Source organism: Mycteria americana, chromosome 3 (assembly GCF_035582795.1).
Source record: "Mycteria americana isolate JAX WOST 10 ecotype Jacksonville Zoo and Gardens chromosome 3, USCA_MyAme_1.0, whole genome shotgun sequence".
Lineage (NCBI taxonomy): Eukaryota > Metazoa > Chordata > Aves > Ciconiiformes > Ciconiidae > Mycteria > Mycteria americana.
Genome location: NC_134367.1, coordinates 98,791,942 through 98,809,030, shown reverse-complemented (window position 1 = coordinate 98,809,030; position 17,089 = coordinate 98,791,942). Strand labels below are relative to the sequence as shown.

General features: G+C 38.3%; 1 protein-coding gene across 2 annotated transcripts in view; it reads left to right on the top strand.

Moving 5' to 3' along the window:
- PRKCE (protein kinase C epsilon) overlaps window positions 1-17,089 on the top strand; it is a 302,234-nt gene that overhangs the window by 270,636 nt on the left and 14,509 nt on the right. For both annotated transcript variants that reach the window (XM_075496258.1, XM_075496259.1), the window contains 3 exons: window positions 1,221-1,359; window positions 3,750-3,938; window positions 9,026-9,172. In XM_075496258.1, the coding sequence (XP_075352373.1) occupies window positions 1,221-1,359; window positions 3,750-3,938; window positions 9,026-9,172 (475 nt within the window). The remainder of the gene's footprint in view (window positions 1-1,220; window positions 1,360-3,749; window positions 3,939-9,025; window positions 9,173-17,089) is intronic.

Genomic DNA, 17,089 nt, shown 5'->3' with positions numbered 1-17,089 from the left:
TTCTCTTAATTCTTCTAGGAGAAAAGTTCTGATCAGAAAGTGTCCACACAGAGTCACCAAAGGACATGTGTTCTGCTTTTGTTCCTCACCTCTGTATGCATTCATACATACAATGCCTTCATTTATTACTGTTTATTTTTAATACATAGCAGAGGTACCTAAAGCCTAGACAGAAGTATAAAAATAAAATGGTCCATACGATGTAAGTGTGGGGGGGTTGCCTTTGTTTTATGTTTGTTTTATTATTTATACACAAGAAAACATTTTTAATTGTGGGGCTTTATTCATGCAAGTGAGGGTTCTTTTATACATTGACTTTCCAGATCCTTTTATCGTTTAGTCTAAGGCAAGTGGCAGGTAAGTTAAATGGTACCTAGCATCCATTGTGTTGGAACAAGCAATAACCGTCAATGGTATATTTAGAAAGTGTGCAGAGGGCAAGACAGGAAAGGTGGATATCCCTTTCTCAACCTGTTTTTGACCTCACCCAATTTAATAACCAAAGAATTGTGTATTTTTGACACAAAGACATTTGTACAACAAGTGATCAGAGACAGCTGCTAAGATGTGTTGTTCAACAATGAATGCAAAATATTCTTGTGAGATTATTTTCAAGCAGGTTTAAACTGCAGAAAATAATGCTCCCAAAGATGAGAGCATTGTTTTTTATCCCTCTCGTTGCAATCTGAACTTTGAATTGCTAGTATATTAATTATAGTAAGTAATAAAAAAATATATCTTTATATATATATAAAGAATCCAATTCAAAATAGTCCAAATTTGAAAGTACCTATTAATTCAACCCATATGATAGAGTATGGGTAAATTGATACTCCTTACTTTGTGCTAATGCAAAAATGGAGAATGGCTTCATTAGACATTGTTGACCTATTTCACATAGACAGATGGTTAGATTTGTAGCAAACAAGACTCAGATCTTTTCCACACGTTTCTAATTCTGTCTTGAATACAGCTGTGCTTTCACGCAGCTGGAGAGTAAAGGCCTGGTATTGCAAAGTGCTTGTCATTGCCTGCTTCCTTATTGCCTTTAACCAGGTCTGTTTAGTGACTGCTACCAACTTTTCATGCACACATGTGAAGGATGGTTTCTTGGTGTTTGTGAAACCATCTATTTGTCATATTCTGTAGTTTATGATGAAATTAAAGAGCACATGATCAAAATTTGAGAGTTGATTTAATTTGGGGCCTTTTTATTTCAGGGACCTGAAACTGGACAATATTCTTCTGGATGCAGAAGGCCACTGTAAACTGGCTGACTTTGGGATGTGCAAAGAAGGGATTCTGAATGGAGTGACCACCACAACCTTTTGTGGCACACCTGACTATATAGCTCCAGAGGTATTTTGTTGAAGTGCACTAAGAATACAGATATTAAAATGCATCAGACTGTTACATGTGTAATTTTAGACTTTTTACACGTAGATGAAAACAGTAGGAGATGCAAACTAGACTGTGCTGCAGTTTTTCCTGGGTAATCTTGCAGAAATTGGTTACTGTACTGCTCACAAGCAGTATTCCACGTTGATAGGAGTGGCAAAGCAGGGTTTTTCTGTTATTTGTTCCCTGAACTTAACCGTATTCTTCTCCATACGTTCGTTTCTGACTCAGCATCATTGTGAAAGCACCTGCTAGCCTTTAAGGTGCTAGATGCAACTAAGTACTGCCAGCACTGGTCTTTAGTAGTTATAAAAGTGTTGTCAATTTTTCATGAGACTTAGAAGGGGATGTTCATATGGAAGGGACCGTATGTTTGGTGTCATTTTGCGTAGCGTCTTTGTGGGAATATAATTTTTTTTCCTTTCTTTAAAGTATCTGTGAGTGAAAGATACTATGTTTGCGGTACTTCTCATCATATGGATGAACAGAAAGTATAGACTTGCACAGAAAAGTAGGAACTTTTCATATGGATGCTGCATATCAGTTGTCAACATCCAAAGTAATTTCAAGGCATTCGTTGGATAAAAGAAATGACTGAGAATTGTGCTTGGTTTACATATCCTAAATTTTAATATTATGAGATGCATTTCCAAGTGCCTAAAATGAATCAATGTTGTACAGTTAGTCTGCTAGGCAGACTTTGTCTGCTCAGTTTAATTAGTAACCTGTGCATCTTTCTGCTGAAGATTCGGTGTGCTGATTTAATGTAAAAGTTTCATTGGTTTGTCTTTCATCAACCATAAATTTGCAGCAGGGAAAAATGTTAGTTTATTATTTGTTAGAGACAATAAATTAGAGATCCATAGTGTTAGTGTCCATGGCTGTCAAGCTTTGGTAGCACAACTGATAAGGTGTGAATCATCTTGAAACTATCATAATATAAATGTGTGGTTTATGGACTTTGAAAAGTATTCTGGCATTAAAAGAAAATAAATGCCAGTGTGACGGTTTTGGTTTTGTATGAATTCTCTTCTGATTCAGTATACTAAATGAGTCCTTTGGCAAATTCTTTGAAAATTATTATGGAAAACAAAGTAATAATAAGATCCCATGAACTGTTACATGAAATCCTGGTCTCACTGAAGTCAGTAACTCAGGCTTCCATTTTGTCATCTTAATTGCAGAAGTTTATCTCCTGCTTCTATTTCTCTTGCATCATGGTGGTATGTTTCAATTTCCTTTTCTTTAGCAATATCTGAGTTCCAAAGAGTGCCCAGAACACTTGAAAAGCACACTTTTGAAGAATATAATTTTCTGTAGTTAATGTCTATAAAATGTAACATCCATTCAACTAAGAATCTAGTTGGGATGAAGACCTCTGTATTCAAATGTTAAACTCATTTCTGTTTTTATGTTAAGACTGAATTTGGTTTTATATTGGTCGTGATTCCCAAATACAGCACTGAGCTCATGTGGTTCACCACAAGGCTTCTGACTGTAACACTAGTGTTGTTTAAGGAGGTGATGGAGTTGTTGCCATTCCAACTGATTTTAAGGCAGTCAGCTTCACCTTAGTCACCCACTCTGCTTTCCCCTGTTCCCTGTCATGCTGAAACATTGCAGCCAAACTACAAGCTTCTTTTTAGTGGAGAGGAGCAAAGAATTAAACTTGTTCCTTGTACAACACTAGTTCTGTAACACCAATACAATAAAACTCCATCATGCTAGCCTACTACTTCCCACTAAAGGTATTTGCTACAAGGTTGAACTTGTGCCACGTGAAAAGTTGCAGCCAGTTTTTCTGAAAGCAGAGGCAATTAAAGTGAGTCCTACAGCCATGTATTGTACAGTGTTTTAACACTGTAAAAAGAACTTGAACAAAAATGCTTTTGGCTTCCTTCAGCCCTACCTAAAGGACTAGAATAAATCTCTCAGATGACTGCAGCATTACAAGCTGGTTCAGTTTGTTTTGTTCAAGATAGAGACACGGAAATGTTTCACATTTTCCACCAATCTGTTTTGTATATGTGATCTTTTTTCCCCTATAGCGTGACCTGCTTTAAACAGTTTGGAAGGATATACAGCTTTTTTGCTTATGAGCATACTCTTTTACTCAGGGGACTGGTAAACTCAGACAGTACTTCTGAGAACAACTACGCATTGACACTTAGCTGTGTTAGTGCAAATTGCATGGGTAGGAAACCATGCCTGCTGTTACCAAAATCAGTGTGGGATTTATTCCTACTCAGGCACTGGGGGAAAGAAGGGGTGTATCATGTTGAAACAGCAAATGTGCAGCCGAGAGTGTTGTCTAACTTGTCTATTCAATCCAATCTCTTTTTCTATACTAGATCCTCCAGGAGTTAGAATATGGCCCGTCAGTAGACTGGTGGGCTCTGGGTGTTCTCATGTACGAAATGATGGCTGGGCAACCCCCCTTTGAAGCTGACAATGAAGATGATCTCTTTGAATCCATCCTTCACGATGATGTCTTGTATCCAGTCTGGCTCAGTAAAGAAGCCGTCAGCATTTTAAAAGCAGTGAGTGTTCCATTACTTGCTTTCCTCTTCCTCTTCGTGGGTTTTTTGGGGATTGGGGACTTTTTTGTGGGTTTTTTGCTTGATTAAAATTGAATTTGCTGAAAGTTGTTGAGAGCAGTCACCACTGGGAGTTCAAGCACAGTTCAGAGTGCCACTGTTAGGATAATGGGGCCTGGGATAAATTACACCGCTTGTGGGAAAGGAACAGAATGTTTGTATTCCACGCAGTTGTACACTGTATAAATCTGTGTACTGCAGATTCATGTTTCAGGGAAAACCCAACCAACTAGAACTGTGCTATCACTTTGACACTTTATATGCTGCATGTTCACTAGAGTGGGGGAAGCACTACGTAATTAAAGAAACAATGTTTTTATTTAACCCACTTACAAAATTTCCTGTCCCTCTGCCTTTCTTCCCCTATCATCAAGATGGGTTGAAAGCCCTTTATTTACAGCTGCATGTTCTATTTTATAGCTCACATAACACTTTGATAAGCAGTCTTACTCTAGTGTAATTGTTTCTGCCCTGGTTGGTGTTTTTCAATATGAGTAGTGACTTGACAGAAATGTGTGTCACCAAATGCCACAATTTTTTTAATCAGTCAAAATGTGCCACTGGGCAGCTTGAGTTTTTAGACTATCTTTCTAAAGTCAGGTTTACTTCATTAATGTGACACTGACATAAATTCTTCCTTCTGTGCTAGTATCATCCTAAAATAAAAAGCAAAACAAAACAGAAGCAGTATGCCAATCCCCATAGTTTGAAAACCTGAGGAGGATTTCTGGATTAAAAAAATAACTTGTTTTTTATTCCAGTTTTCCACGTTCTTTGAAAGCGGAAAATTTCTACCTTTCCACTTCTATTTTTCTTTCAGCATCTGGAATAAGGGAGACTTTCAATTAAGAGGGGGGGGAGTGTAAAGTCCTGCAGAGATCTTCACACAGCGTTACATTTTGAAATTATATATAAAACTTGAACGAATTCTGATTTTAACAGCAGTGGACAGGTAACACATTCTGCAGAAATGCTCATCTTGATCTTTTAATAAAAATATCTTCAGGCTCATTCTAGAGAGAGAGAGAGATGCTGTAGCAGATGATTCAAAGCAGAAGTCAAAGTTAACCTCTCTGAATTATTTGCTGGAGTATCTCTTTTGCTCCATTCACTGCAGTGAGAACATGGAGGATTTATTAAAGCTGACCTTTATACATATTCTACCTTCTCCCCCCAGATACCACTCTGATGACTTTTTATTAGCTGATATGATACTTTCATGCATCCATTTTTGTTCCCAGACCCTTCAATTATTTTTCAGTTCAGCAATTAAAATGTATGGACATGAGCTGCAGAATTCAGGCTGATATCCAGGGTTCAGGGATTATTTTGGCATATTGTAGAGAAAGGGTTGTTGTCAATGTTCATATCTGCATCTGAATTTTACTGAGGTCTAGGAGATTTTCTGTAGTGTTTTTGGTTTCACGGTCTGTAAGATCTGTTCCTTTGCCATCCACAGGCTCCTTCAGTGAATCTATGTTAACTGACCTTTCTGTTGTTCTGAATCATGGAAACATTTGTTGGAGGGGAAAAGTTAACCGATAACTCTTGGTTAAGTGTGTGGTATGAGAGCCATTGTAACGATTAGGAGAAGGTGTTTGTTTTACAGAGGAAAGGGAGAAACAGATTTGGCAGTCAGAGCCTTACTGTTATCTCATTTATAGTGCAAGTAGTGAGATGTCTAACTGTTAATGTTATACATGTCGTTCATTAACCACACACAAATGCAGACACAGAATCGGGCTGCAGGTGTAAACTATGTATTTTTGTGAATGTACGTGCAAGGGTGTTAAACCCTCTAATTTCTTTTAAAGCTGACTTTGCTATAAATTTTCATGAGGCTGTTTTCCTGGGTCAGCATTTTGATAAGTAGACATGGTGGTTTGTATTTTGCTGTAGTTGTAGCTTTTTTTTTTTTTCATCTTTCTGTCTAAAGTTAATCCTTAATGCCATTATAAACCTTAAAAAGAAAGTTGCATTCATTAAATAGATTTGTACTATAATAGATTATTTCTCATTGGGCAAGATGTCTTCATTGGCATAAATTGATAGTATTTAATGGATCTGTGCCAGTTTACACCATAAAAAGAAAACATTTCCTTACATTTAGCAACCTGCTGCCTATGCAGCTATGGTGTGAAACATGTCTGAAACTTGTGTTCTTCGTCTGATCCTTGTCCACATTCTGTTAAATGAAGAACAGGAAAAACAGAGGAAAGAAAGAGTGTCTATGTATTTTACTGCTGAATGGTAGCAAGGGATTAACTTTGGAACACTTTGTTTCCTCACATTGTGCTTTGAGACATGGGTTTTGTTCTTTAGAAACTGTGTATTTTTACACTCCTCCAAACAGCATGTAAGGAAAGTTTAATAAGAAGATGTTCTCTTGTATTAAGTAACAATGTTTTCTTATTTTCTGAAGAAATAGTTTTCCTGTTATTTCCAACAAAACACTAAGGAGGATAATTTTACAGCTCAGTATTACAAGGCAGCACGTTGCTTATCCCATGAAATCCCACAGATCTTATAGTCCTGTTTCTTTGAATTGACAGGAATTGCTATTTAAAATTCTTTCCTGTCTGGTAAGGAAAACAATTCTTCATTGAAATTAGCTCTGTGCTTCTTTGCAAGCAATGGAGAGAGGTTGTGTCTACAGTGTGTGTTCCCTGTGTACCCAGATGACAGAGATCTCTGGGTACAGAAGCAGCACTCTGTACCATTTATTTCAAGAAGAAAAATTTTGGGAGCCTGATGATCCTTGATTCGGGCCCCAAGTTGTATGGCTATCTCAGCAACCTTTTGTCCTGTTGTCATTTAAGTCAGTAGGAACTCCGATCTTAAAAGGCTTCTCTTTTCATAAAAGGAGGTTCCTGCCTTAATATGGGAAAATAAAAAGGCAACACTTACAGCTATGGCTGTCAGCTCCATTGGCAACCATCTCATCAACACAGTACGGTTAACAGTTAGCTGTCTCTGCCCTGACAGTTGCATCATTGTTGATGCTTTGATAATCAGGGAATAAATGTCAGCTTGTGCTTCAGAAATAGAAGGTGAAAAAATCAATATTTATTGCAGGGGATGAAATTTATAGAATTAAATGTCCACTTCAGAAGTTTGAGATTATTTCTTCATATTTGCATATGATAATTTTGGTTTGTTTTAAGTATTCATTCTTAAAATTTGTTCTCCCTCATCATCCATTTCCAAGTTTCATGAAGTGTGTGAAGTACAGTACTAAACTGTACTATCTAGTCATCTTTTCATGTCCTGGGCTTCTTAAAAATGACATGTTCTGATGTTTTCCCTGCCTCTGGCTTAAAACAAAGATAGAGCATGGCAGATACTAGGATCAGATTTTACTTCTTTGATACCTGGATTATACGGTACAAAGAGCGTATCCTGTAGTTTCCGTGTTCTGTTTCTGCAAAATGTGTGGCTCCTAGTTCCTGGCCTGCTTGCTCCAGTCCTGGGCGTGAAATAAAGCAGAGGAATGTAGGAATGCGTTTTGTGGTTTTCCAAGAGATCTCACCAAAGCACAGTAATCCTTCCAAAACCTTTGTTTCTCCTGCCCATAGAAAATATGGCCTGTAGTTTAGATATGACTTGTCCACTTGCAAAAGAACTTGCGGAGCAGTTGAACACAAGACCAAAGAGAAGGATCGTCTTCGGAGCGGCGTGTATATGTCAGAAACCACAGAGATAATTGCCTTGCTGATCTATGTTATATCTTAAAAATGATAGCAATGGTATTCTCCTGTGGATGGTTGATCTAGCTATCTAAAACCATCTTAAGGGCTTCAGTAGCTACTTATCTAATAACTGGAGTAGTAAAGCAAGGGTATGCACTATAATGATTTATTGTTTGGGGTTTTTTTCTATGGATGTATAGTATAATGTGGTACCTAGGTTAAAAAGGCACTGAACAGTTATCACATTTTGTTTCATTTTTAAACTTTTTTTTAAATTTAAAACATGTTATAATAATGGCTGAATATGAAGTTATAGCAAAGCTTGGGATAATTCTATAATATGAGTGTGCATGTGTGTATAAGAACAGCATTCGTTGCTACTTCAATTGCAGGGATTCTGTGTCCACATGCATTAGGAAATAAGTAGAGCAATTGCTCATAAAAGAAGGGAGAAATAACAGCAAAATGAGGAAAAATATTGTCAGCTGCCATCATTTGATATCAATGTCTTACACCAGTTCTACAGCTTTTTGCTGAAAGGAATAGTAAGAATTTAAAAATGAGAAGTTTAGAGATTACCACACCAGAGGAGACCAGTTAGTTCCAGCTGCTGCCACTGATGTACTAAAGATGAAAGGGAAGGTGCAAGTTATGTTGTGGAGTTTCTCACGGGAAGCTTTCTGCAGGTACTGATCACTCCATGCATTTCCTGAAATATATGGACAGAACGCCTATAGTTCACATAGCTGCAGGTGCTGTTCTTACTTATATTAGAATAAAATCCTAGAAATTAGTAAGGAGGTTATGACTTTTCATGTGTCTGCTTGAATAGAGTGTATGGTTATGCAACCTACATACCCAGAGAAAATAAACAACAGTAAGCATAATATGTAGCCCCTATGCCCCAAATTAATAGTTAAGATAGAGCAAATAATATAAGAGCTATCCTGACCATCTATTTGGAAGTGTCTCTGGAGGGCTCAATATTTTCTTTCTTTCCTTTAGTATTTTTGACCAAAGCTGGAACTAGAAATGCTGAAAGAGAATCTGTTCCTGTAGCACTCCCAGCCACATGAAATTAGGAGGTCTCGGCAATCAGTTGAAAGAGCTTCCTGCAGGAAACTTACACTTCGGAGTCTCTGAATCTTCTAGTTTGGCTGGAACCTCTGAAATTTGGAAGGGCATCCTTGTTGCTCGTAGAGAAAAAATAACCTCCTGAAAGGGGACTGTCTCTAAAAACTAGGCATTAGGAATTGGAACGCGTAATTGAACTGCAAATGGTTTCCAGCCATTGCATTCATGTTTTAATTTTTTCCCTCTCTCCCTCCCCCCACCCTGTAGTTCATGACAAAAAACCCAAATAAGCGACTTGGCTGTGTGGCGTCACAAAACGGGGAAGATGCGATTAAGCAGCATCCATTTTTCAAGGAAATTGACTGGATTCTTCTAGAACAAAGGAAAATCAAGCCACCCTTCAAACCTCGGATTGTAAGTAGCAGTTTGCATAACATTCAGAGGAGACTTGGTTTGACAATTCTAGTTGTTGGCTTTTCTAAGACATGAGATTACTTGATTCAACATTTGGGGGTTGAAATAGTAACATAAAAACTGCGCTGAAAAGATTGCCTTGTCATTGTTTTCGTGAAGGTAAGTGTCAGGAATAGATTTAACGCACAGGAAGATGTTCATGTTCAGTCACATAAACCAGGAGAGGGTTCGAGGCCCTGTTTTAATTATTTTCCTGTGTTCCTAAAGATACCTTGATCGGAAGAGATTATTTCAGTTGGGTATATACTGCCTGTTTTTTCTGTGTGAGCTCTGCTACCATAGTGCGTTGCTGATGGCCACTGGATTTTGTAGTGAAAGAGAGAAGGATTTCTGATGCATAATATTTTAACTGAAGATACTTGAAAAAACAGCTTCCTGGGGGAAAGGAATATACATCATGATTAGATAAATTGATGTACTTACATTTTCCTAGGTGATAATCAAGTATTTCTATTTTAAAGTAACAAAACATGTAGCAGCCCCACATACAGAAACTACAAAAGCCAAGCAAAAATGCCTTACTTATTCTTTTCTTCCTCTGGATGAAAATATTTACAGTTCACCAAATGTCAGCTTTTCAGCTGAGAATGTGCACAGTAAATTTTGTGCTTGAACAGTACAAGAGAATAATTTTATGATAAATCCTTTGAGATTGATTTGCATATTTTGACTTTGCACATTCCTAGTTACAATGTTTGATTTACCTGTAAGTATGATCAAAGTACTTGTTTGTTTCTTTCTTTAGATAGTTCACAAAGGTATTTAAAAAAAACCTAAACAAAACTTTGGGCTCCACACTGAATCCTAACTTAAATTTAGAGGTGAAAAAGCCCCCTCTGTCATTGCAGAATTGCTGTCTGCCACATTTAATGCATTTACTTTTAGTCCAGTGAGATGCATTCCCCAAGTTCCTTGTGTAGGCGGTGAAAGCGGGGCTGCCCATCCAGAACAGGAGCCTGAGGGAGCTGCTCTGTGTCCACTCTTGGAGAAGTCTCTCCCTCTCCCTCTGTAGCTATGCAGAAAGGGCCCAAAGGGATTAACGACTGTACGTGAAAGTTAGCCCTTGTGAATGTCTTTCTAGGAGTAATAGGAAGATATAATGTTATCATATGGGGAAGTTTTTCTTAATATATTTCTCGGAGAATGGAAACCTTGTAATGCAGTAGCTACAGGCAGAGGGATGCCTGAGCCAGCCCCTCTCCTGGAAAGGGTCCAGCCAGCTGGGCATGCCGGCTCCCTTACCCCGCTGCCCAGCGCTGCTCTGGAGGTGTGGCCAGGTTGCACCTAGTGCCTGAGCTGACTTACATATCTCTGCACCGATGCAGGAGGTGTAAACCCCAAATTAACCCTATTAGTATTTGTCTGAAGCCTATTTAATACTGTAACTAACTGCTTTCCAGTCAGGCTCCACAGTTGCAGACGTAGTTGCAGCCAGCCTTGGTTGGTGTTTAGCTGAGTTGCATGCGTGTAGCTCTTTTCCCATTTTCACAAGAATTTGGCCTTTCGTCTCACAGTAATTTTTGTTGCTTTGCTCAGTATTCATCAATGTTTTAGTAATACAGTTATCAAACCAGGATGCACAATTCCAAAATAATTTGGACTTTATGCCTGCATCTAGTGAGTCCCAGATTTCTCACATCTAGACTGTTTATTGGCTGTTTTCCTTTCGTGATCAAGATGCACAGTCCCTTTGACAATAGGTATTTTTATGAGGCCTTTATTATTTTTGTAAGCATTCCTGCTGCGGCGGTCCTTCTTAAAAGTCAGGAGGGATTTAGTATGTCAGACGTTTTTATTCGTTGCTGATATAAATACCTTCTACCTTCTCGGTGCAGCTTCTTTCTCTTTCTGGTAATTATTTCACTGCTGTTATATTGTAAAGCCATTCTTATTTTATTCATTCCTGTTATTTTGTTCCTTTTCTCCTTTTCTGCTTCCTTTAATGGTATTTTAGTTGGATATTTCAGTTTTAGTAGTGATTTCAGATTATTTCAGAGTAGTCCTTTATATAATTTTCAAGACAGCTGCTTGCTCTTTAATAATTGTTACGGTGATTTTATAGATCTTTATTTACACTTTTTCTCATTTTTCTTCAGGCTGCTTCTATAATGTTGGATTTTCATACTACTTCTTTCCATATTGTATATGCCAACTTTCTTTATTCTACCAAATTTGATTCCTGCAGTCTAGTAGCTCTGTATGCTTGGTTTTTTCTGAACTCTTTTTTTTTTTTTTTACGGTGGTGAATTCAGATAATATGTAGTCTGTGTTACAGGCATCCGTATTATTTTTATGTTCTCAATCTGCTTTCCCTAAGATATCTTCCCCAGTGACCTAGTCCTATCAACTTTTACTGATAATTTTTCTACACTTAGAAAGGGTATACCTTATATATTTACACTATGTTTATGACCCAACAGCTGTTTTGTACCAGCTGTATAAATTTTGCAATTGTTTGTATTTTGTTGTTGTGTAGAAATCCTTGAGCAAGATCATACTGAAATTTTTAGAAGATCATACTGAAATTTTTACTTGTCCACTTAAAATTGAATGATTTGTTAGTTGGAAAGTAAAGTGTGATTTATATCTAGGCTGGAGAGAAAGATCACACAAATAAAATCTAATTATTAATTATGCAACTTCAGAAATGGTAAAGGAGTCTAAAGCAGTAGATTTCAAATGCTGAAAAGGTGATTTTGGATACTTGCCAAGCTAGAAGAGATTGCACTTACTTTGAAAAATCTAGGAAAGAGGGAAGAAGGTAAACACTAACAAAATAAAGTCTACTTTAAAATCTAGATAGAGAGTTCCTCTCTAAATTCAGTTGTGGGTGTAGCATTGAGATTCATTGATTCAGATTAACAAGTGTAACTGTTCCATAGCTGTGGAATAACTACGGAAAAAACATTGACTAATGCCTGTGTTGGGAATGTTTTCTGGTTTTTAACATCTTTCAGTATTGATAAAGGGCTGTTGATTATTTAAAAGTGACTTGTAATGTTAAAAGGGGATTAGAAAATATATTTTTAATCTTACATTCAGGAGAGTCTAGATCTGTGAAAATAGCTATGAGAAGAGAGGCCAGATTATTAGTCAGAAAATAGACATTCTTGCATGTGATATGTGAGTGTACATATGTGTAGGAAAGGAAGCATATAATGCATATATAGTCATTTGTGCATTCAAATTGAGTTTTGCATGCACATACAAAATTTGGCTCATGCAAGAATGCATATATTTACACAGGTATTCATCTATTTTCTGACCAACTGTTAAGATGACTAAGGGGGGAAATTTTATAATTACTATATCATACACACTTTCAAAAAAACCAAAAACATAGGGTCTGTTCAAATGAGCTCTGGGCACTATAAAACACTGACACTAAACAAGTAAAGTCATTAGGGAAAATGGTCAAACACTGAGGTCCTGTCAGACAATGGAATAATCTGCCAAGGGAGGTCACGGAGGTGCTAGTGTGGAAACAAACCTTGCTTCACTTCTGCCTCACTACTCCGCTGATCCCAAAAGACGTGAGTTCCTTGGTTAGCACAGCTGTCTTCCTTTTCTATTACCTTTTATCCTTTCTCTGCCACGATAGATTTTCTGAAGATCTATATTACGTGGTACTGTAAGGCCCGTGCTTCTCCGTAGTTCAGGTATGTCTCTTCAGCTCTGCCAGCCCTAAGTCTGAATTTTTCAACTGGACTTGGAAGAAACACTACATGGCTATTTATTAGCCAGACTTTCAGGGTTTGTTTTTTAAAATCTCATTCATGCTGTGAATGTCTGCAAACATATTCCTTATTATACCAGAAATATACCATTAATGTCTTTCTAGTTTGTACATGATTTGATTTTTCTAATGATGTTTTGGAAGCTGAAATTTCTTGTTTTCAGCCTCGGAATGAAAATTACCAAAGTCCAAAAGAAAATTACCAAAGTCTCAAACTCGAAAAACTATGTTTTCTGAAAGCTTGCAAGAGTGCCCTGGGCAGAGCACTCATACAAGTGGCCGAGGTTTAGATTGCTAAGCAGTGACAGGAGTGCCACAGCAGGTTGTGCTAGGTAGAGACAATGGAAGCAGATTTGGTGGCCCTGAAACCTGCTGTGAAGGATCTTTGGGTCCTCCTCCAGCTTAATGACTTGGAATAGAGAATACGAACGGGTGAAAATGCACTGGGGCCTAGTCCTATGATACATATTATCTACCAGCCCTTCCTTTCATAAATCCCAAATTATGAGGCTTTTCAGTGGCAAAATTGATTTTTTTTATATATATATTATGGTTTACTATACTGAGGGTTTCTCCCATGTAGAGCTATTATAAATGTTAAGCTGCTGTAGAAAAAGTAATAGCTCTGGGGCATGTGCATTAGAAATCAAGCAAACTTTTGAACAGCTTTGAAGAGGATATTTGTTACATCTAAGCTCCCCAGTGACCTTGACAGTGTCTCTTGAAGATCATTTCCTCTGTTCGTAAAACCTAATTCTTAGAGTTTCACAGACTGTCTTGAAATTTTCTGAATAATGTTCTTGTTCCCTGCTGCCTTTAATGCAGACATGAATATGTAATTGCATATGCAAGAAATAAGTACAGTTTTAGTGCAGACAGATATCCTGCAGACAGTTATCTTTTCTCCAGAGCAACTGTTGTGAGACAGAAATCCCTTTGAGGCACTTTATTCCTATGTTGAGATATTTTGTCTCATGTATTCTTCCTGGAATTTTATTCCATTTGGAGAATGAAATTTCCCTCATCAGTAGCCATAACACCAGGCTATGGTTTGCAACATAATTTATTGCCCAAGAACCACAAAGGCCCTGATATAGTATTCAGTGACTGCTGTCCAACTTTCTTTGGTTCCATCTTTCATGGTTATGTTCCTGGCTTGGTTGAATTGGTTATTTCCATTTTCAAAGTGCATTTGCCATAATACAAATGAAAACCAGGTTGCAGTAGGTTAATTTCTTTCCAAAGTCATTGATATGATGGTAGGCATGGTAGATCTTGCTTAGTGACATGATGGGATGATTCTGTCTATCCCATAATAGGATCTGCATTAAAAACAGTGATTGAAACAGGTTGCCGCTTCGCCTTGAATGTGTATTGATGAAATTTGTATTGTCCCAAGTTGTTATTTACTGGCAAAGCTTATATTTAAAACGGTGAAGCAAAGGTATATTTTGTCATATTTTGCTTTTCACAGAATCACAGAATTTCCTCAAGCTACTCCATATCTTCTTAGATTCCCTGCAAGAAATTCTTTGTGCCATTTCTGAGAGCACAGCTGGCCAGCTGCAGGCTTTCCAGGCTGAACTTGCGGCCTGCTGACATGCCACTAACGTCAGCCAGTGAAGCTCAGAGAGGTGTGCACAAGTGGCATAAAGATACACAATATCCCAGTCCTACTTGCCAGGGATGGAGGAACATCACTGCCCAGAATTTGTTGCTCGTTTGGCTGAAGTCAGTGGTAGCCTCATACGAGTATCAATTTCATAGAATCATAGAATGGTTTGGGTTGGAAGGGACCTTTAAAGGTCATCTAGTCCAAAACCCCCTGCAATGAGCAGGGACATCTTCAACTGGAACAGGTTGCTCAGAGCCCCGTCCAGCCTGGCCTTGAATGTTTCCAGGGTTGGGGCATCTACCACCTCTTCAGTGTTTCACCACCCTCATCGTAAAAAATGTCTTCCTTATATCTAGTCTGAATCTACCCTCTTTTAGTTTAAAACCATTCTGCCTTGTCGTATCACAACAGGCCCTACTAAAAAGTTTGTCCCCATCATTCTTATAAGCCCCCTTTAAGTACTGGAAGGCTGCTATAAGGTCTCCCCGGAGCCTTCTCTTCTCCAGACTGAACAACCCCAACTCTCTCAGCCTTTCCTCATAGGAGAGGCGGTCCATCCCTCTGAGGGATTTCTTCTTGGTTTTTGTAGAATTAGACCAGCACAATAAAATGACTCTCATATTTCTTACACTGTTGGTCACAGTGGCTCAGTGTGCTGTGAGGAGCTGTGAGAGCGGAGGAAGCTGTCAGGCACTGCGCAGCAAGGACAGTCTCACCACGGGCACACTCCTGTCCTTTGAGGCTGAGTTTTCACTGTCATCCTTGAAACATGCATGCGGACAGACTTGTCATTTTCATCCACCCTGTTGTAAATGTCAGGGTTAGGAAAATTTGAGACTTTGACTAAGATGTCCTCAACATGAAAAAGCTGAAGAACTCTGAGCCAGAGGGTAACACAAAGCCTGGTAAAACAGATGTTTGCCATATGTATTTCTTTTTAGCAATTAAGCCAAAGTTTCATCGCTAATGGCTTTATCAGTGCCTGTGGCTATCCATTCATAGTGTGGTTTTATGGAGATGAAGTTAACAAAATAATCGCATTACGATGATTTGCTGTGAACGTGTGGCTTTCACAGAACAATACATTATTTTCATTTTCTCTACGCATTCATAATTTCTTGGTTTTCCATTTTAAAAGCTTGCTTTCTTCAAGAGCATTAGAAACAAAATGAACAAGATAGTCTACTGCAGAATTGTATCTTGCAGTATGGAGTAACAGCAGCTGCTGCCGGCCCATTTAGTTCATCTAGTGTAACTCCCTTCGTTTTGCAGCCTCTTCCATTCCTACTGTTATATCATTGAGAATGTTTTCTGAATATTTGTATGTTCCTTCTTCAGTACTGATTTCTCAGGGGTAGATAGTTGGTCTAGCAGCTAAAACCAGAGACCCGAGAATTGCAAAATACAGAAGTTCTTCTATCAGATTTTCTAGAAACTCATGATGTGGTCCAGGGTTCATCAGCTAACCTTTTTATGCCTCGGTTTCCACTTTGTGGTAATCTCAGGATGTTTAATGCTAAGTTCTGTGACAGCAAAAAAAAATGTCTGAGAAGTGTTAGAAACCAAATGCTCAAGATCAGCCTGGCTTTTACATTAACTGAACGCGTAGCACTTCCCTTGGAAGAGTGTTCTATGCTATACCAGACCTCAGTGTTAGCAGATTTCATCTTGATTGTCAGTCTCAAATTTCCTATGGTAATTTGCACCTCTCTCGGCTCCTGTAACTCTAAAATAATCATTAACTGTTATTGATGTCCCTCCCCCCTTAGTTATCACTATCTGAGCCACATTGTCTGTATGCAGTTTCCTTGTGAACCTAAACTCCCTTGTTAAGTCTTGACTTAAGGATGCCAGCAATGTGTCCTCCTTCAGTTTTGCGCTGCAGCAAAGGTTTGAAATGAAATCATTCCCAAATACAAAATTCTAGTCCTAGCCAATGATTGTGGGTTACAACTGGAGTCAGTGAGCACTGGGAACTTTCCCCCTCCCCTAAATGAGTGAAAAACTGGCAAAATTTTGGCAGCCCTTTGTCGATGACTTATGAGAAGCCAGATGCCCACAGTGTTTGGAAACTGGGTAATAAATAGCAAATACAAATCAGCACCTACGGAGTGTGCAGCTGGCCTGTTTGCACAGGGAAACAGGCAGAGGCTGCACCTGCCTAATGGGTAGGTGCCTCACTTCAAGGGCTCCCGAAAATGTGTTCAATTAGAGAGGTGTGTGTTTAAATTGCTGCAGCAACCGTCTGCTTACTGTGAAATATGGCTGGAATCCTTAAAGAGGGACCACGTTTCTGGAGAAAACTTTCAAATATATTAGCCCACGTAAGTTTTATAATCTCAGATTTGTTTTCATACATGACTGCTAACAGGCAAAGATTTTTTTACTTTTTAACGAGGGATTTTTAACCTGGTGTTGGGAAGTCATGATACTGTTTTGGTGGGGTTTTTTGGCACGCCTCTATTTTTTTTGTGACAGTGGATTGTATCGTCATACGTGCAGAATT